At 39.3% G+C, this 21,361-nt stretch overlaps 2 protein-coding genes across 17 annotated transcripts in view; one reads left to right on the top strand and one right to left on the bottom strand.

The window, feature by feature from the left end:
• phka1a (phosphorylase kinase, alpha 1a (muscle)) overlaps positions 1-9,370 on the top strand; it is a 31,254-nt gene extending 21,884 nt beyond the window's left edge. For 2 of the 16 annotated variants that reach the window (XM_023154370.3, XM_023154372.3), the window contains exons 23-35: positions 467-625; positions 706-835; positions 1,512-1,613; positions 2,068-2,183; positions 2,408-2,443; positions 2,664-2,699; positions 4,027-4,062; positions 4,572-4,601; positions 5,239-5,277; positions 5,503-5,664; positions 5,917-5,970; positions 7,191-7,391; positions 7,473-9,370. In XM_023154370.3, the coding sequence (XP_023010138.2) occupies positions 467-625; positions 706-835; positions 1,512-1,613; positions 2,068-2,183; positions 2,408-2,443; positions 2,664-2,699; positions 4,027-4,062; positions 4,572-4,601; positions 5,239-5,277; positions 5,503-5,664; positions 5,917-5,970; positions 7,191-7,391; positions 7,473-7,646 (1,275 nt within the window). In that variant the 3' untranslated portion in view covers positions 7,647-9,370. Of the gene's footprint in view, positions 1-466; positions 626-705; positions 836-1,511; positions 1,614-2,067; positions 2,184-2,407; positions 2,444-2,663; positions 2,700-4,026; positions 4,083-4,571; positions 4,602-5,238; positions 5,278-5,502; positions 5,665-5,916; positions 5,971-7,190; positions 7,392-7,472 lie in introns of those variants that run through there. The other 14 variants (XM_004573408.5, XM_004573409.5, XM_023154371.3 and 11 more) reach the window with 14 other exon arrangements.
• Positions 9,371-13,115: 3,745 nt separating this feature from the next.
• On the bottom strand, positions 13,116-16,239 carry leap2 (liver-expressed antimicrobial peptide 2). The gene is made up of 3 exons (XM_004573421.4): positions 15,836-16,239; positions 14,939-15,126; positions 13,116-14,662 (listed from the first exon to the last, which is right to left on the bottom strand). The coding sequence occupies exons 1-3, from the start codon at positions 15,911-15,913 to the stop codon at positions 14,608-14,610; spliced, it is 321 nt and encodes a 106-aa protein (XP_004573478.1). The 5' UTR covers positions 15,914-16,239; the 3' UTR covers positions 13,116-14,607.
• Positions 16,240-21,361: the final 5,122 nt, after the last annotated feature.

Consider the following 21,361-nt stretch of genomic DNA (forward strand, 5'->3'; position numbering starts at 1 on the left):
GCTATAGATAACAGGGCAGCGTACAGAAGCTGTGTGGTCAGGTGTGACGTTACTAGTGAATCTTCTGTTTTAGCCATGATTATGAAAAAAGTCCTGAAGCTACAGTTTTAAGTAAAGTAAAAAATAATGTAAAACTAAAATCTATATGAACAACTGGTGGGTTCATTGTTCATTATTGGCACAGATTTGAACTCTACGTGTGCCTTTAAATCTTCAGTCATTCATCTCTTACCTTCACATGTAGCGAGTCACAGAGTCCGAAAAGCTTGAAATGAGTTGACCACAGTTTGTGGTTAAATTAAAAACTTCTAAGAAGGTTTAAAGAAAAGCTCCTGAAGTTGGAGTGAAATACCTCTGAAATGCCAACCCTCTGCTATCAGTTGACTCCATGCTGCATTAGATCTCCCACCAGCAAGCCCTTAACTTTTCCTGCTCTTTCCTAATTGGTTGTGGTCTCTCTCGGTAGGCCTGCTCTGATTTGCTGGCCCACCAGAAGCACCTGACGATCGGACTCCCTCCTGAGCCGAGAGAGAAAACCATCACGGCTCCGATACCGCCGGACCAGCTGGCGAATCTTATCGACGAGGCCAGTGAAAACAACATCAGTGTTGCCATTCTCACACAGGTGAGTTACCTCCTCCACAATCATGTGTTTAAAACCTTCTCCTCTCTCTGTCCTTCATCCTTTAAATGTCTTTCCACCAGGAGATCATGGTGTACCTGGCTATGAGCATCAGGACTCAGCCCGGGCTGTTCAGCGAGATGTTCAGGCTGAGAATCGGTCTCATCATCCAGGTGATGGCCACCGAGCTGGCTCAGTCACTCGGCTGCTCAGGTAAGACGGGAAGGTGGTTTAAAGCTGGGCTTTAAGAAGTAAATTACTCAAGTTTGTTACTAAAAATCCATGTCTCTCATTGTGACTTTATGCCTATAGTGGAGTAACAAACCAAAGATCACATTCAGCCTAAATGTTACAAACCATGTATTTGTAAATTGAACAAGGATGAACTACGTGTTGGCTTTTAACAGAACTGCTAATTTACAACTGTAGCCCCGGGACATAAAAGCACATATATACAACAAAACACCCCAAACGTATCCAAGCAGTGCATCATCAACATTCTGTAAACACAGTCACAGATCTTATTAAACTGATTAATTTGTTGATGCGAGTTAAATGTGAAATATTGCCTCCAATCGTAAAATGTTTTCCTTGGCTTTCCCTCCAAATAGTTTCTTTGGCCTCTTTGGCTTGATGTAAGGCTAAGAAAAGAAATGTGTGGGAAATGAAATCTTAATGAAGTCTTCTTTCACTCTTGTAAACTTTATCTTCAAGGTTTTTGTTGTAATGTATTAACCAAGTTATGTGTTCAGCATAAGTTACCATGGTGATTTAGCCAGATAAGAGTCTGTTTCATGGGAAGAGAAACTCTGACTTAAAGCTCCACAGTAATCTTTCTTCATAGTACGGGCTTCAGGTGTCATGTTTGTCTTTGCGTTTGTGAAAACAGGAGAGGAGGCCACAGAGACCCTGATGAGTCTGAGTCCGTCTGAACTGAAGAACTTGCTCCATCACATCCTCAGCGGGAAGGAGTTTGGAGTGGAGCGCAGTGGTGAGACCTCTTACCTCATGTAACACGAGAACCAGTCATATGCTGCAACTCTGATGCAGTCACTGCTGCTTCATCTGCAATGACGGTGAAGCTTTCTGATTGGGTGGGGCAGTCGTCACATGAAAAGAGAAATCTTTTGACAAGAGTGTAGCCAAAGTAATCTGTTTCAATATGCTGTGGAAGAAGGGTGGGCAACAGTTTTTAATAAGTAAGCCACTGACAGGCCTCATATTTCCACAGAGAAACTGTAACATTGCACGCATGATGTTCCACTAACTGCTAGAGAAGACCTCTCTAGATTGTTTATTCTTGTTATTGATATCATTGTCCTAATCTGTTTTCCCAGACTTGATTTTAAACAAAAATCCACACGTTCACCGTTTGACCTTTACTCCCATTTATTTTCTCTCTGTGCCTGTGCTGCTTGTTTCTTCTTCCTCAACCCTCCACACAGTTCGGGAGATGGATGCCGGCGTCAGTCCTGCCATCTCGATCCATCATCTCGGGAATGTGGGAGCCACTAAAAGCGAGAGAGCCGGCATCAGCAAACTGAAGAGCGACATGAAAATGGTAGGATGCCATGACTGTGAGGTTACAGTTACCTTGCTCCACATAGGAAGCTCATCTTAAAGCGCTTCTTCAGACACACACACTGTGTCAACTTTAACATTTGACTGTCATGAAACGAGTAGACTCAGCAGCCCATTAAACAGAGATGGAGATGGAGGCAGGAGAGGCTCTTATTTTGAAATTGTTGAGCTTTTTTGGCAAACTCGACTTTTGTGTTTTTGCAGCTGGAGCACAGGTTGTCTTTGACGGATCTGAACAAGGTGATGTTAATGATTTAAATGAGGTGCTAATTCACCTGGAAGAGGGTGCTGGTGGGACATGAAGTAATTCATAGAGAGCTGAAAGCATGTGCTGAAGGAGAGCGGTGGCTCGTTGATGGGAAATTGTCGGCTTTAAGATCGAGACTATTGATCGATTTGAATCATTATGTCTGTTAGAACAGCTCAGTCGTTCATTCACGACCTGGTCCTTGTGTTGCAGGTGGATCGCAGGTTATCCATGATGGACACACTTAAGGTGATGATCACATGAAAGAATATTACCTATTACAGTGATGACATCTGTTCATTTGTTGTTGTTGTTTTATTTTTGTTTTTTTACCTGTAGCTGTTAATTCACCTTCTGTGTAAACCTCACCGATCGATCAGATCAACAGATCGATCATTAGGGAGGCTGTTCATTTGTAAAACTCAAGGCCTGCTTATTTGCTCCAGAGCTTTCAGCTGCGTTCCTCAGACTTCATCATGATGAAGGTTTTAGATGAGTTTTGTCAACATTTTGGAGAGTAGCTAACAAAACATCCTTAAGTCAAAAGAAACTTATGGCTATTTTGTTTTGTTTTTTTGGGTTAGACAAAAATTATATTATTTTTTTTTACCATGATTCTTAAATTGTAGTGTACACATAATGACACCAGTCTTGATGAATGTTATTTTATTTTTTGAACATGCATTATTTTCCTTAAGATAACCTAAAATACATCAGTCATTTAACTCTAAACTTTATAGGCTATCAGATAAGGTAGGTGTGTGTGTGTGTGTGTGTGTGTGTGTGTGTGTGTGTGTATCGAGAGAGAGAGATTTTTTTATTTTATTTCCCACTATAGAGCATCTCATAAAACAAAAAATGAATAATGGGGACCCCATAGTAGAAATAAACTTTAAATAGACTTTGAAATGGTTTCAGTGGTTGGGCTGTGCATGAGTTCAGATGGGGCTGCAGTTAACCCATGAGGGGAGATGAGTTTGATATCACTATTCCTTAATGTAGATGCTTTAAAACTGAGGGTGTGTACTGTAAACTTGTTACACCAGAACTTTTTGGTAATAAAATGATTCAAACTATTGATCTGTGGATCGGGTCCCCTGAGTCACCTGCTATAATTGTGTCCATTTTGGGTGACTTCTTCCTGCCGTTATTTGTGTATCTGTTAAACCACCAGCAGGTGTTAACCTCACAGAATGACCCTTATCACAAACTTCTATTAATTCTCATCCTTAATCTGTAGATGAGATTTGCAACGTCGCTGTATTATGTTAGCCTGAATTATATCACTCAACTACCCTAAATTCACTGACCCTCCATATATTTGTATTTAAAGTTGATTTAAACACTGTATAAACGCTCCCGGAGGATAAAGACTGTGAGAGAGAGTTGAAAGCTCTGGAACAACAAGCTGTGATGGTTCAGGCAGCCGCTGTAATTCTGCTCGTGATGATGATGATGATTTCATGGGTATTGAGGAGGAAGATTTGAATGTGCTTTTGGCTTTGCTGTGGAAGAGCAAGCTGGGGTTGCAGATTTAAAAACTGGCCTTTGTTTAATGTGTTTTTGTCTATTACAGACAGACCGCAGCGTGTCTTTGACCGACTCAGTTGAGGTGACGATGATAAAGAAAGTGTGAGGAAGATTTAGAAATTGTAATTTTCAGTTCACACTTCATTCAAATGAAGTGGAGCTGTAGGTCGTTTCTGATCAAACTGAATCAAACCTTGGCTGGTTATTATCATTGTCGTCATGTTGACTACAAACCTGAACTTCCGTGGCTGTATCGCTCACAGCTGTGTGAGTCTGTTATATTGAATCCTTTACTCTGATCAGGCCACGCCCATCTTAAAACTCAACCTTTACTTTGAGCTCAACTACACCTGGAATTATACTATGATACAAAGTTAGCAACCTCTGTCCCCGTGTGATCAAGTCAATTCCTACCGTAATGCTTAAAAACCAAATCAGACTCACAGGGTGAAAACGATACCAGCCACACTCTTATGAGGGGTAATGATGGTGGTGTGGGTGATTCGACCCGTCTCTCATGGAATCTGAATGGAAAACGTTTCGGCAGAAGTTAAATTAAAGCCTCCATCTGTGATCTTCTCTTCCTTTCAGCTCGACCAATCTGTGACGTCCACCCTGAAGGTGACGGTGATAACGACATTAAAGTCTGATAACTGAGCATTCAGGGTGGTTTGAGTGATTAACACTCTAATGTGTGGCTGCTCAACAAGTAAACTGCATTGCAATTGTAATCATCTAAGCAGCTAACCACAGCTTCAGATACTGATTTGCCAATAATTGTTAATCAGTAATAATTATTGTTGATTAATCAATAATTGTGATTATTATTATTATTAACCAATGCTTCTCTGACCAATCAGAGTTGACTGTAAATTTAATTTTACTCCATTTAAAACAAGAAAAAGAAAAGTTATGTTAATTAAGCTGAATTATTTATAGTAAGCTTTGTAGGAAAATGTCACAGTTGTCGATTCTGTAAAACCTCAAATATTTGGAGCCCACAGGTCCGTCTCGTGAGTAAGATCTCGCCGATCTTTAACCAGCTGTTACAGTATGATGCAGATTGGGTGGAGCTGTGCTGTGATTCGTGGTTTTCTAACAGAATTTCTCCCACTTGACGCCCTGGTTTTATTCATGCTTGCTGGCTTTTACCGATCCTTAATTCTTCAGTTATTTTCAAGTCAGTTTTTTTTGTTTGTTTGTTTGTTTGCTTTCTTTTTCCTTTCTCCTCTTTTATGTTTTATTCTCTGCCTCTCAGGGCATGCAGTCACCGGACGTAGAAAGCATCGAGTCTGGGGTAAAGTTTAGCCTTATTCTCCCGCTTTTTGTTTTTACTTAGTGTTTTTGTTTGTTTGTTTTCTTCTGTTTTCCTGTAGTGGCCCTCTAACATGAGCCACTGCATCAGATGTGGATTAGCAGTCAGCTGGTGTCACTGTGCCTCAAAACAAGAAGAGGGCGCTGTTCTTCCAGAATAGACGCAGTTACAGCGAGTGACTCCGCTTTTCTCTTCCCATCTGTTCAGAGGTTCCGGCTGCCGTCCATGGAATCCTTCGACATCCCGGACAAGATTCCGGTTGCTAAGGATACCAGACACGGCCAGTGGCTGCGTAGGAGGCGTCTGGACGGGGCGCTGAACCGAGTGCCCGTCGGCTTTTACCAGAAAGTCTGGAAGATCCTGCAGAAGGTGAGTTATGACTCAGATGCATATTTACTCATGAGTGTGTTTTTTAATGTTATTCACTTCTTGGATTAACTGGTAAACATTTGCATTCCACATTTTAAACCTGTCGTATAATTATTGTTTCCTGTTGTGAGCCTTCATGTGGTTAAATTTAAAACATCTTTAATGTAAAGTGACAAGACGAGATGAACCAAAAGTTTCTGTCACACTTGGACTTGTGTGGTAGTTGTGGTGATACTGATGTGCTTCTTGCAGTGCCACGGTCTGTCCATAGAGGGCTTTGTTCTTCCATCTTCAACCACCAGAGAGGTGATGTCTGATTACACACTTCACATGAAACTGAGAGAGAAATTTTACTGCTTTAGTATTTTCTATTTTTTTTTTTTTTTTTTAAACCTGTCTTCTTATCATTTAAATGCTACGTTGGGTATTTGGGAAAAATCTGGGATATTTGCCAAATTACATCAAAATCCTAAAAATCCTTCATTTTTTTTACTGCTACTACACTTTGCATGAAAAACCTTGACTCTATTTAATCCTGATTTTTACCGATACTGAGTAATATATTGTGTCGTTTTGTTAAGACACTAATACTTTGATCGGCAAACATTTGAATGATGTTGCACAATGAATCCTCTTGAAATCTGGAAACGACAGTTAAAAAAGGTGATATTTTTTTTTGCATTTACACTTTAGTTTAAAACCTTCATAAAGCTGTGAATAGAACAAAACAAACAAACTATAACTTTGAATGATAAACTTAAAACAACATAAAAAATAGTATTTAATAATAAAAATCAGTGAGGAGAAGCTGCATTTAGTGCTTTGTATATTTGCATCAGGGTTATCGCTCCTGTATATTGTGACCACTTACGAAAGCCAAAAATATATGTTGAAATATCTTTTCACTTGTTTAAGTTTGAATATATTTAGTTTTAGCTTATTTTTGGTTCATTTTACTTGTACATGTGAGTCTCATTGTAGTTAGCCTACTTATCTCTTCTTCTGCTTACTTCCCCCTCAAAATGTAAGTAAAACTTTCATCAGTCTGCAGTGTTGTCGGTCAGGTCAGCCACAGTCAAACAACCAAAAGCAAAAACCTCTGTTCTGTTATTTGCTAGTAATTAAGATTGTTTCTACAATTTTATCATTTAAAGTTGTAATTTTTTGTTCCATTGATAGCTATTTAGAGGTTTTAAACTATGCATAAATGCAAGAAAATCACCTTTTTTATCTGTAAAGTTTAAAGAAACTCTCTTTACAGACATATCTATTGTTCATCTACTCACCAAGATCATTAAAATTAAATTCAAAACTAAAACTAGGTGTGAAAAAACATCCTGGTTAACCAGGAATAAAAACGAAACATTTGATCCAATATTTTACAGTAATAAAAAATAAAATAAAAAACAAAAAGAACTGAAATTATCCAACTAACTGAAACCAAACTTAAAAACTAAACAGAAAAACCTTAAAACTAAATAATTTTACAAACTACGCATAAAATAAAAACTATAACTTTCCACCAGATGACCCCAGGGGAGATAAAGTTCTCTGTCCATGTGGAGACTGTCCTGAACAGAGTCCCTCAGCCCGAGTACCGACAGCTGCTGGTGGAGGCCATCTTGGTCCTCACCATGTTGGCTGACGTGGACATCCAGAGCATCGGCTCTATAATCCACGTGGAGAAGATCGTCCACCTGGGCAACGACATGTTCGACAAGGACCAGGTCAGCAGTCGCTCTAAACTTCCAGCGTCCGTATCCCTGTCATCAGCTAAAGCAGGTTGTTCTTCTTCCATTGTTCTGCAGAGGGACCTTGGTGCAGAGGAGCACATCCTGGAGAGGGATCCGTCCACAGGAATATGCAGGCTGCTGTATGACAGCGCCCCCAGCGGACGCTTCGGGAGCATGACCTACCTCACAAAGGCTGTGGCGGTGTACGTGCAGGACTTCCTGCCCAGCGGCTCGTGTGCCGTACAGTGAGAAGACGAGATGGTGCAACAGTTAGTTGTTATTTTTTTTGGTTTTTTTGTTTGTTTTTTTACTACATAAACTAACGTAACAGCCTCGCTTCGTGTTGTCACCACATGTGTGTTAATGCAGATGATAGATCAAGTTTTACGTGAATATTCGTCGTCTTCAACCATTGCTCGTACCGAAGCAACAGAATGCTGCACAAACTGTAGCAGCCACGTTAGCTAGCCTCGTCTGTTCCTCTTTTCAGGGTGCTGACTTCCTGTGTTTCTTTTATTCTCAGTAATCACCAGCAGTTCCCTACTTTAAGTCTGGCAGTGCGTTCAAATGCCTCGTGTTACTCACCTGAAAAAAGCTGTGATGGAAATCCACAGATATTCACTTCTAATGGCACACGTTAGGAGGAGGAAGCGTAAATGTGAAATTTGAAATCAGCAATTTTGATTAACCCCTTGCCAGAGCTGAAGTATTTTAACTAGTATAAATTCACATCATCCACTAGTTCAAAATTTCTTGTTTCATAAGCTTAAAATTTGTGCACCGTACTTAAACTTTCAGTGTTAATGCAAAATAAACATTGGCCAGATATTTAAATACATTTCCTAAAATATCATAGTTATAGTTATTAGCAAATGTTACTAAAACTGTGGTAAATAATGCATCTTTTTGTTGGGAACGATTTTCAGCTGCGGATTAATGCACATTTGGTTTTCCAGAGGTAGCTCTAGTAAGCTACCCATACCTTCTGATGCACACCCAGTCATTTTGTTCTGAAGGAAATATGACAGAAACTAAGTTTAGACAAGAGAAACGAGGGTCATCCGTAGTAGTTCTCAAAGGGGGGATGAGTTAAAGCAGTTAATTTCCATCCCCTGCTCATTTTTTCATCTATTTATGGGGAAAATGAGCCAAATATACTAATTCACTCTGTGGAAATGAATGTAAATGTATCCCAGCTATAATCAACATGGCCAGAAAATACAGTTTTCCCTTTTTTTTTTCTTGCGCTCATCACTACCTTAAACATTTTCACCTCCAACCACTGTTACCTGCGTAACTTAAACATGAAGTTCGTAAATTTCAAATTAATCTTCTAACGTTTCCTAATTTATTACCTCACCTGGTCGCTCAACCTCTAAGACTCACCCGTCTTCGTATACCTCCAGTCCTGTGTGCTTGTACGGTGTATTACAAATGGAAAGCAAACAAAAAAGTAGTATTTATTTTTTTAGGTCTAAACCGTTAATTGAAGTCAGCTCCTGTAGGTAGGTGTCTTAAAGAGGCCATGATGCCTTAACATGGTTGTATTTTGAGTCTAGAAGTTTGTGTGACTGAAACTTCAGGAGTGCTGTTTTATTTAAAGCTATAAATGAACTGAATTAATTTCTCAGAACGTTTTCTTCAGCGTGTAGTGTATTAATGCGTTTCTTTGCCTTAATCTTCTCATCTGATTGCTGAAACTGTAATTTTGTTTCTGTTTTTAGATTAATTGCAGTTAAACTTGAACACATTTTGTCTGTTGGAATAAATTATTAAGGTTATTGAAGAACATGCCTGATCGTGCCTCCTGTTTAAATGTCCAGTAATCAGCTGACGTCAGTCATTTTGTGGCGTTCCAGCACACTCCACGTGAACTACAGCCGATCGTATCAGAACGAGTATCGATGAGCAAGCCGGTGGTTGACTGTTTTTTTGTTTTTGAAACTAATTCTGTAATAAAATAATCAAAATCAGTTATGAGTGTTTTTAATCAGTCATGTTACTGAGTAGGTCTTTTTAAACTTTTCAAAGTGCTCTCTCCATCTTACAGTTGCCTGAACTTTCAGACCTGTTACATGTGCTTTGTTGGTTTAACTTCATATATATGAATATGCTGCTCAAACCAAAAAATAAAGGAACAGGGAAGCAGTAAGGAAGTGTTGAAATTGAAAGGATGCCAAGAAGTTTAGTGGCAATTAAATAACCAAACTGTGAGGGCTGAATTCAAAGACACCTCAAAAAATCAAAGTGTATAAATAACGAGGCAGGCTTAGTCCATTCTTATTAAATGTAATTAGGGGTACTCAGTAGCTTGTATGGTCAACATGCCTATTTGCACCCCTGACAATGTCAGGGAATGCTCCTGAGATGACAGCTGGTATCATGGAGGATTCTCCCAGATCTGGACCAGGACATCACCGAGCTCCTGGACAGTCTGAGGTGCAACCTGGCACCGTCGGATGGACTAAAACGTAATGTACTGAGTGGCAGATCGAACTCCACGTTGACCAGCAGTGAGGTCAGGGCCCGCAAGAGGACACAGAGCCTTCAGGCCACCCTCATGAACTCGTGTTTCTGACCAAACAATCAAAATCATTCACACGCGTGTCCTGCTGGAGGTCATTTTGTAGCTCTGGCAGTACTTACCCTGTTCCTCCTTGCACAATGGAGCAGATACCGGTCCTGCTGATGGGTTAAGTACTTTCTTTGTCATTGTCCAGTTCTCCTAGAGTACCTGTCTGTCTCCTGGAATCTCCTCCATGCTCCTCAGAGTTTGCTTGGAGACACTGGCAAAGGCATGTGTTGATGTGCCATCGTCAAGGAGTTGGACTATCTGTGCACCCACTGTAGGGTCCATATATCGCCTCATGCTACCAGTAGTGACACTGACCCTAGCCAAATGCAGAACTGCTTGTGGTGGTGTGGAATATTTATGGCTCCTTAGCATCTTTTCAACACCATAGCCCAAGTATTGCTGCTGACCATGTCCATGACCACCTCCTGATAGATGCTTCCAGCAGGATAACACAGTGTCACAAAACTCAGATAATCTCAAACTAGTTTCAAGTTCTGTACTCAAATGGCCTCCACAGTCACCGGGCACATTTGGGATGTGGTGAGACCAAAGATTCACATCGTGGATGTCCAGCCAGTATCTGTGCGATACTGTCCTTTCAATATGGACCAAAATCTCTGAGGAGTTTCAGTACCTTAATGAATCGGTGTCACCAAGAATTAAAGCAAAAAGGGGCATCCAACCAAAAACTAATAAGGTATACCAAAAAAGGTATCAGGTGAGTGAATGTAGTGAATTAGAAACCACAGACATAACCATAACATCACTGATGTAAGTTCTTCAAATTCTGCTGAAAGGTTTAGTTAATTTGAGAAGAGTTATAAATGGTTTAAGCACAGGATCTTGGGGGTTTTTTTACCTGAAATAAAATGGCCTCAAAAGAGAAAATATTCAATCAGATAAATTAAGTATGTTAAGTGCTGCTGAACTTTAAAAAAACAAAACAAAAACAGTTCAAAGTGTGGCTGGTTACATGTATGTGGAAAGCAAACGTACAAGGATAAACAGGGACTGCATTCGGCAGGCCTGAACATGCAGACCAATGATTACTTGTCCAATGCCAGGCATGAATCTGTCTCTGTGGTTAAGCAAATTATGGTCAGTGAAAGTTTCTATTTCACGTAAACCACTTTTTTTTTTTTCTTTTCTCCATCTTAGTCATCTGTTCAGCTTGCTCACTGAATTATGTGATTAATTAAACACAGCGAAACCAGATGTGATTTGAAAAAACTTGATGCCAATACTTAGTGATAAATTCTCTTGTTCTTTATTGTTTGCCAAAAACATGAATACATTTCAGCTGTAAGTGTTACACTCATGTGCCAGCAATCTGTTTGATGGAGTCTGTTTCTAAAACAACTCAGATGTCGTATTCTGGCAGTATCAACAAACATACCCAGTTATAGGATTTAATCACACAAATTTACCCCAGTGAGCACAATTTTATGGCTCATACTGCACTCTATATGGCCAACACTCCAACACTGCACCAATGAACATCAGTCATGGACAAAGATGGACAAAGTCAACGCTGGGTTTCCACTCTCCACACTTTTTTTGTAAGCGTCTTGGTTGCTGACCCTGAGTAGACCTCTGCCTGGTTGATTTATTCACTTATTTCACGACGTTCTCAAAGCATGAAGTCCATTTTGTAAATTTTGGTTGTTTTTAAGAGTCTAATAGGAGGATTATCCAGGATAAAAACTTGTGACTGACAAATTACTTTTCTTCAGTTTCAGACTTCCCAACCCAGTGGATGATGTCACGATACCTACATCCATCTTTTATACAGTCCTGTGACAAAAGCTGAATATGCCGCTTTATTCAGTAGCTTGTAGAACCACTTTTTGGCATTGCCATCGTTTTCTGCATGACTTCTTCAGTCTCTCACCTTTGGAGAAGTTTTGTCTCACTCTTCTTTACAGCATTGCTTCTGCACATTGAGGTGTGTGGACATTTGTTAATGCACAGGTTGGTGTCTGGACTTTGCACCACTGTCTTTTCTTTTTCAGCCATCCTGTTGTAGATTTGCTTGGGACGTTGTCAGACAGATGGCCTCACATTTGACTCTAGAATACTTTGGTATCATGGTTCTTATATGGTGCTTTTCTACTCTGAGCAGTCAAGTCGGTTTACACAGATTTCACCCATTTATATTCCAATGGATGAATCGGAGAGTAACTTGGGGTTAGTATCTTGCCCAAGGATATTTGGCTTGCAGACGGGAGCAGACAAGGATCAAACCACCAACCTTCCGATTAGTAGGCAACCTGTTCCACCACCTGGGCTACAGCCATCATCATTCAAATGACATTGTTTCAGAAGTCTTCTGATTTGTTCAGATGCGGTTTTGTAAACTTGAACCTTGCTGCCTTGTTTAGAGAGAAGAGGCTTTCTCCTCGCAACCCTTCTACACAAATCATACTTATTCAATCTTTTTCTAACAATACTGTCATGAACTTTAACTTTTAACTAACTGAAGCCTGTAGAGTCCGAGATGTTGCACAGTTTGTGAAATTGCATCATGGTGTTAAAACACACTTGAATGTTCCAGGCGAGGAAACTTCCAGAAGTTCTGATTTTTATAGCGGTGCTCAGTCTTTCTGACAAATGCTTAATCAAGTGTATTATCACCACTTAGTTGCTCCTTCCCTTCTTAACTCCTATCGAAACAGTAAAGGTCAAACAAAATGTCTGAAAAGGTAAGGTAATCCTTGTTAAAGGACTTGGATCCAGTACCTGTACTTGCACTTTTTACAAAGACAAATAAGAGTTTGGATTACCATCTATTCTGTTTTCTTGTCAGTGAATTCAGCAGGAATGTGCAGACAAACATGCAAACAGACATTTCTGATGACTCTGCAGATTTTCTTAAGATGTGGAAAACTCCTTCAGGAGGCGTCATTCCTCTTAAATGAACACGACTTATCTCCTGCACCCACTCACACGCTTGGCTGGCTTCTCTTGTTGTGAAAGACTGAATATCTGTGCACCAGCAGCTGTTTGACTTTTGAACGCTGGCAGCAGATTCATTTGTTTACCTTGGATTCAAATGTCAGCTTTGTCCACATTATGTCCCAGGTGAAAGGTATATGAGAAGACACGAAGCAACGGCGTACAAAAGTCCACGTTTGAGTCACTGATTCTTTTGTCCGATGCTTTTATTTCACTTCATCTCCGGCCCTTCAGATGCAAGTAAAACAGTACAGTAAGCAATACACAGTACAAAGATAATTTGGGTTTAAAAGTGCAACCTGAGTGTACAAAATATCAGCAAGCACCTGCTGTGTGCATGAAGTAAACTGCAGGTGAGTTGAAGCTAAAGCTGCAACCTCCTCTTAAATTTCAGGATTTCATAGATGTGCAAATAAAAAACAAGGCTGTGCAGCTCATAGTGAGGAATCTGTTCCCAGTATTTGTACACTCAGCCCATCAGGTAGCTCGACTTTGAGACTTTGCAGATTTAAAATTGTTTGAGCATGTAGATGTCATAACGTTCCTGCTTTAAATCCTTTTTTTTAAAAACAACAAAACAAAAAACCCAAACGGTTATGGGACAAAACAAAAAAGTGAAATATCCTAAACTGAGTTTAAAATAGTAAATGAAAATGGGCACATTTTGACATTTAAAAAAAAGATAAAATAAATAAAATACCAGAATCAGCATTACAGATACTGTTAGTTAATCCAACTGTGTTTGAACCTTTTGTCAAGAACCTGAGTGTACTTTAAATAACTTTTATCTTAAATCCATAACAACATTGCTCCACCTCTTCTCAGTTTTTATACCATCACCTTTTATGTCATTTCCGCAACTTCATTCATATTCATATTCATTCATATTTTTAAGATTTCTAAAACTTTGCTTTATGTAAAATGCCCAACAGTAAGAAGTGATCAAAGGTCAGCTCCATGTCATTTGTTCTCTATTGGTTTATCCTTCATTTACATTTTACCTTTTAATTTAACCTTGGACTAAACTAGGCTGGTCCAATTATTAAGGGGACAGAAATTATGACTGCGAGTATTAAAAAAAAAAGTAAGGGTGAGGAGTTTGTAGAAGGCACAGCTAGTTGTTACATTTACTTCTGATAAAGTCGTATCATTAAAAATCTGAGTTTATCACACCCTAGAAAACACGACCAATTACATCTCAGTCATAAAAATGTGGAGACTACGCATCTGCTCAGTTACAGAATTACAAATGTCCTTTAAAAATGTTTCACTGTTTTATGATATTTCTGAAGGAACGGGTTTTAAATGAAACGCTGTTATCGAGCGCCGTTATATCAGCTGTGGGATAAGTTCAAAGCCAGGGTAACTAGTAGGACACAGAGATAATAACAAAAAAAAAAGCTCAATAGTTGCAGAAATACAACTTTCTGTGTGGTTAAACTGTCATCAAATGCTTAAGGTTTGAAAGGCCTGACAATTCCCAATTAGAAATGCATCAGGTGGGGCAGTAGCTGCCTGACAGGTGCATTTAAAAATTGTTTAGATATAATTTTACTGGAAAATAAATACAAATTCTGATTTAAAATGAAGAAGTAAAAGAAGAAGAAGAAGCCTGGGTAAGCTGATCTCCCAGTTATCAGAACCCGTCAGGATGAACATGCTGGTTGTGTCCTCGGACGGCTAATAGTTCACCGGCTGCGATGCCGAATGGTTCATCGTGGAGCAGTGTCCTGCCCTAAAACAAAACACAAGCAGATGTTAACAAAGTATCAAAGCTTATTTCTGCCAAAATTTCCAATCAGGTGTATTTAAGTGTTCGTGTTATTAAAAATAACATTTTGAAATTTTGAGGGAAAAAATACAAATATATTGAGTGGCAGATACAAGCTGCCATAGAAAAGAGCTGTTTCATTTTGCAGGATTTACCAGCCCAGTGGATTTTCTGAACTTAACAAAAATCTCCACATTTCCTTTTTTCTTTCTACATTAACAATTCTGCCAGCACAGTTACCTGCAGAGGCCTGTGGAGCATTCATAGTTGTTTTGGCAGTATGCTCCGAAGGGTTTACTGTTCATGATCCGCCACAGTGGGGTCATCCGGGCTATCCTCCTCGGAGCGTGGACGACATCTGACCCCCTTAGATCTGCACTCTGGAGGAAGCTGGACTGATCCTGTGAAACCAAAGGACCTGCACACACCTGGAATACAGATGGGACAGAAAGGTATGCACATCTTCGTTAAAAGGAACCACACTGATGACTGATGCTGATGTAGTCCAGTGTATTCTGACTCAAAGCACTGGGAAGATATAAGCTTCATCAACTATTTAGTGACTCAGTGACTTCATATGAACACTGAAGACATTGGTGTTGGTGACCGTGGGGAGGAAAAACTCTTTTTTTTTTTCTGACAGGAAGTCAAATAAGGCAGAAGCAAGAGAAAGAGAGGATCAAACACAACCAGCAGGAGAGAAAACCCTTTCAGTTACACTTTAGTTCTTAACTATGGACACTCCACAGAGGAAAATATGAGTTTATGCCTGATGTGAAAAGTGGGAAAATTCAAAGCAGGCTTTCACAAAAAGGGTTTAGATCCAAAACTAATGGAAGTGAAAGATGCTGCTGGTAGACTTATAAGAGATGAATACATTAGAGGGTTATTAATGTAACCATAGTCTAACAAACTTATCACTCTATCCTTTAAAGAAAGGCAAATTGGACTTTAAGCTGATTTGTTTTTCCTCACTTGGAAAAACAATTGAATAGAAACAAAAGTTACATGTTCTAATTGCCCAGGATTACAATTATAGTCATAATCAGGTTATGGGTGTTTCCTGATGACAGGGCAGAATGAACAGGGTAAATTTAACACCACATCTGTGGTTATTACTAAATTTACTCCACTCACCTGTTGAGCCACCATTAACAGGACAATGCACAGTGCTGCTGCTGCTTTCTTTTGGGTGAAGAAGCCTGTCTTCTGCATCTTTCCAGTGGACCGGGGTGTTTGCTGGTAAGTCTACGGAGATTCTTTGCTTTTATCGTCCTTTCTTTCTCTTTGGCTACGTTGCTCAGCCTCAACCTGGAGGCTTCCCTGATTTCCAAGACTTTGTGGAGGTCTCAAGCACCCCTGCCAACTTCCAGAAGTGAGAAGAAGTGAATCTGGAACCTATAAGTCTTTTCAAGTGAGCCTGACTTAGGGGATTTCAGGAGGGCTCGTCTCTCTGTTATATAGTCAGGGCCTGATCCCTGGAGAGGGAGAGCAGTGAGGGCGGGAGAGGGAGTCACAGTCCATGCAGCGTCCACCCCATTTGCTTCATCTCACCCTCTTTGCCTCTCTTATCCAGTCTAAATGTCACATGATGTGTCCAGTATGTTCAGAGAAAGTCCTTTCTTATTACAAAGACAAACACATTTTTTTTTCCTTCTGTGTCTAATGTGAGCACAGAGGCGCCATACACGGCCCACGTGACGGTAACACAAGGACAGCTGGGTCAAACTCGTTTGAGAGAGGTTGCTAAATTTATGTGTTTCTATTTCAATGCATGTGAATGAACTTTGAGGATGATAAGGTTTTTATCAATCTGTGTTCTGCAATACATATTTGAATACCAGGGACACTGACATCATGCACTTATATAATGTAGCTGGTGCAAATTTATGAGGGTAGGGTTTACATAAGCAAACATAAGCAGGGATGTGGTATGTGTGACAGATGTGTGCAGATGTTCTCAGTCACTCCAAACAGACTAAGATTAAAATAACACCAAAATTAAAATTTCATTTTCTTAAAACTACAAAAAGAGAACGTTTTATTCATCATTATATGACAAAAGATCAGACTTAAAGACAAAATGTAAACGGTCTCGCTGTTTATCTTTTATAGGTTTAAGCTCAGAATAAAGAACAGCTATCTAAAAAAAAAAAAAAATCACCTGGTTTATCCATCTTTCTGGCTGTAAAAATGATAGAAGCTTTCAAAAGATTCATTTATTCAGTTCAGTTCAATTCAATTCAATTTTATTTATATAGCGCCAAATCATAACAACATTCGCCTCAAGGCGCTTTATATTGTAAGGTAACAATAAAACATACAGAGAAAAAAACCCCCAACAATCATATGACCCCCTATGAGCAAGCAATTTGGCGACAGTGGGAAGGAAAAACTCCCTTTTAACAGGAAGAAACCTCCGGCAGAACCAGGCTCAGGGAGGGGCGGGGCCATCTGCTGCGACCGGTTGGGGTGAGAGAAGGAAGACAGGATTAAGGACTACTCAAGTGGATGTGCATGATTCTCACACAGTTCTTCTGTCTAAAACAAGATGTTTTAGTGCCTCTCCTCTCTCTAAACAAACGTTCCCCTGATTGGCTGAAGACAGAAGGTTTATCCACCAGGTGGGTGGGGCTTCTGTGCTATACACCTAAGCTAACTGTATTAGGAACGTACGCTCTCACTGACATAATAAAATCCAATTTAAAAAAATTTAAAAAGACTAAAACTGAGCATTTAGAGGAGTCTGAGCTTCTGGCTCACAGAGATAAAAAGTAAATAAATGCCTGATAAGTAAATGTGGGAAAGTTCAGCAGTGCCAAAGCTTATCACTTATCAGTAACATAAAAAAAATCAGAAGAAGGTTTAAATAGAGTTAAAATAAATTTTATCAGAAGTGTTTTAAATTTAATTGTTTAATGATAAATATCTGAAATTTAAATTGAAAGTATAAATGTGACGTTCTGTTCCTCTTAGTATTTTTTTTTTTTACATGTTTTACTTTCATTTTTGTCTCTTTGCTTACCATGTAGACAGCTTTACAGCATGTGCTTATGCTTTTATAACCATGTGTGACATGGCATGTGGAGGCGCTGCAGATGAACTCCATCGTACTGAACTACATGTTGAAAATGACACTACAGTTTGATCTAGTGTGTTACAATGTGGAGTCCAAACCAAGTGTCAGTATATGATCACTTGGATGTAAAAAAAATTTTTTTTTTTAATAAATAAATAAAAAAGTAAGTTTAATGTTTGTGATCACCACCTTCTAAAGTGCAGCCAGTGAAGCTAATCTCAGTCTGTAGTTTGTATTTTCACTGAATTAGTGTTAACACAGGTACAGAGTAACAGGAGCGTCTCTACCTGTGTGTCGAAAGCAACCCTTGGACTACTTATCTTATGGGATATACTGCACCAACACAGAAGTAAGAGATGTACGTCTGCCAAGGCTGAAAATCCCTGCATAAACAATGAGAAAATATCACACAATTGTAAAGAGTCCATCTAACATCTAATTCCTTGATCTACATCTGGATGTGGATTCAAATAATCACTGGTAAACTGCACTAAGCCTGACCTTTGGAAACATTTTCATGTAAATCAATCCTGAGTATGTTTCACAGCAGAAACAGGATTAAAATACTTGGAAATGAAACAAAAAGAGAACAAGTGGAGGTGGATTTCATAAAGAGGATCTGAGGTTGGATGTAGTGGAAAGTTACTGTGCAGATTCCTGTAATGTTGTTCACCATTAAGCCCACAAGACTGACAGGAATCAGCGCGACATAAACTCAGAACATCTGCGTCGTGATTTATCGCCAAGCGTGACTTATCGTGTTGACAGCAGAGAAACTTCAGGGACAGATGACGCTGTTGGGGGCTTTGGAGGAGAACAGCAAAGACTGTTATTCCACGCCGGCTCTGTGTCGGCTGTGCTGCGCTGATGCAGGACCAGTGCCAAGAGTTGGTTATCTGCAACTGGTTTAAATATTTAAAGGAACAAGTTAAAGAGACATGCATATTTCTCCTCCTAAGCATGGCAGATAAAAACTGTATTTAAAGTCGTGTCCTTTGTCTTCTGATTATATTACAGCTATTAATAATACATCACTAAACTGTTTCCAGCTGCATTACACTTTGCAAATATGTATACATGCTACCAGGGGGATTTTTACATTTTTACTTGACAAGAATTTCCTCTACATGTATATACGGTAGTGCAAATATATTAATATTACGTTCCTGATCCTCATAGTGTAACTCTGTTGCGCACTACAAGCCAGTCATAACTCTATAAGGGAGTGAGGATGTGCCGAAGGTTAAAGGTATTTTTCAGTCTAGATAAATTATTTGAATTGAATTTGAATTGTAAAGACAAAAAAAAAAGAAAAAAGAATACAGACACTCTGGCAACCCGTCGAGAGTTTACCCCACCTCTCTCTGCAAAACAGCCAGCTCTAGTCCCTCTACAACTCTGGATTGGAGATATAGTTAACAAAATGCATGGACTGAATGGGTTAAAACACTGTTGCTTGCTTACAGGCAGCCTACACGAGAAGACTTCTGTGCCTTTAAATGAACTGGAAAAACCGAGAAAAGCTGTCAAGCTTTGCTTGTTTTCCTTTAAAGACATGTCTCCAGCTGTACTTTGACATTCCTGCTCTATGGTAGGATCAGTTCTTCTGAATCAATCATTAGAACTTACCTGCAATTTTGAATGATGCAACTCCACCTCAGTGTACCTTGCCTCCATCATGCAATCAGACACTTTCACACAACCTAACAAACACTGCAGCTGCTTCAGGGGCGTTTTGTTGCAACTTCACCTGTGGTTTCCTCAAGTTTGTAATTCTTTTTTCTAAAGAGTTTGTTAGGTGAAATAAGCAGGTGTTGATGGTAGTGATACAGCAAATTTCTATTGACTATATTTTAAATGTACTGAATATTACAAATAAAATGTACTGCACCAGATCATAGACAGAGTACGTATGTGTACTCTGGAGCATAAAGTAATTTAAGATATTTGTTGTACAACAATCTCACCCTCAAAAACTCATTAAAAGCTCAAAATTACCATGACATCCATGTCTACGAATGTAAACTTCTAATCAAAGCTAAACATCGATTTTTTTTCTGACTGTGATAGTTTCCATTTTCATTGTGTCCTGTGCTCATGTGAAACAGTTTCCATCTTTACCGTCACTGAAAAACCCTGAAACACCCTCTTTAAGCTACACAAGAAGAGAAGCTATAATCGGCTTTTGTTGGCAGGTCAGGTCCTTCCTGATCAGCAGCGTCAACAATACAATGAGTGCTGTAACTGATGTGTTTGTTTGGCTTTTTTGTCTCATGTTCATTGCCAAAAAAAGTTTCCACATTACAAAGGGAAAGCAAATCCAGTGAACTTTAATCATCATGCCAGGGTCTCTCTGTGGGAGGCTGCAGCGTGGCCTGTGCTGCAGACTGAAGCAGCATTGGCTGGCTTCAGCCTTCATGGTGTGACTGTGCCAGTTTTTCTTCCAGCACAGGCAGGCCACTGTCATCAGCTCTGGAAAAAAAAAAAGCCTGACTAGGCAATGATACTTGAACTCTCAACTTAAATTCCACTGGACGGCCTGATCGAAGGGTTGCAGACATGACCTCATCTGACCAGCATTCAGTCCTCGTGTGGACTGTGCAGGCTGGTGTTCACAGAAATGGGTTACCCAGAAGGTAATATAAATGTGGGAAGGCCTTGAGTGGAAGTCAATAAATGCTTGATAAGTAAATATGGTGAAGGTTCAGCAGTGGCAGCGCTTATCACTTATCTCTCTCTTTAAAAGTAATCAGAAGTAGAATGAGCCAGAGTTATGATAATTTAGAAAAAAATCAGGCTCTTTCTTAAGCCTACCTGCCACATCGACAACTCATATATATATACATATTTAAATATAGTTTTTATAATTCTTGCCCAACCTTAAACCTTAAACCTTTACTTAATTTAAAATTCAAAGCATTTAAAGGACAAAAAAGCCTGTTTTCTGAATTCACAAGTTTATATTACAAAAATATAAAGTAGTTTAAGAACTGCTCATCAGTAAAAATCACAGTTGCCACACAAAAGCTCCTCAAGGGGGAACTCTTAGTATCATTCCCAGCTCCATACTTTCATTCTAGACTCTAATAGAGGATCTTTGCATGATTCACAGTTTTAACTGGTTAGGTTCTCAATGGCTTTGATGGAGCCTCTAAGTTTGCGCTTATCTCCCTTTAACACCACTCTCTGTTCAAGCCAACTGTCTTCTAATTGGCTCCCTGGATTTCTCCTCTGCATGACTTTATACTGATGCAATCAGCAACTAGAAAAACAGACTAACCTAAGTTGCTAACAGAACAATAATTGTCAATCGTTAATAATTGAACAATAACTTTTTCATCCATTGGGTTTGACTTAGTTCAGATTAATGTTTCTACCTGTCAAATAGACAAACATCTTTATCCATAAGTTTGACATTTTTAAAGGTGAACCCAAATGCTAAACACCGAATGCAGATTTATTGAATTATTTGTTTTTAATTCAGTGCAGTCCCACATTATTACGTTCAACGATATCAGAACAAGATCTGAGATCAGAAGGTGGACAGTACTCTTATAAACACACACACAATCGCAACTGTAACT

Source organism: Maylandia zebra, linkage group LG3 (assembly GCF_041146795.1).
Source record: "Maylandia zebra isolate NMK-2024a linkage group LG3, Mzebra_GT3a, whole genome shotgun sequence".
Lineage (NCBI taxonomy): Eukaryota > Metazoa > Chordata > Actinopteri > Cichliformes > Cichlidae > Maylandia > Maylandia zebra.

Bases quoted from the DNA above. Each gene is read 5' to 3' on its own strand.
- leap2 (XM_004573421.4), bottom strand. From the start codon at position 15,913: ATGCAGAAGACAGGCTTCTTCACCCAAAAGAAAGCAGCAGCAGCACTG. The intron at 15,127-15,835 runs GTGAGTGGAGTA...TCTGTATTCCAG, and splicing joins TGTTAATGGTGGCTCAACAG to GTGTGTGCAGGTCCTTTGGT. The intron at 14,663-14,938 runs GTAACTGTGCTG...GTTTTGTTTTAG, and splicing joins TGCTCCACAGGCCTCTGCAG to GGCAGGACACTGCTCCACGA.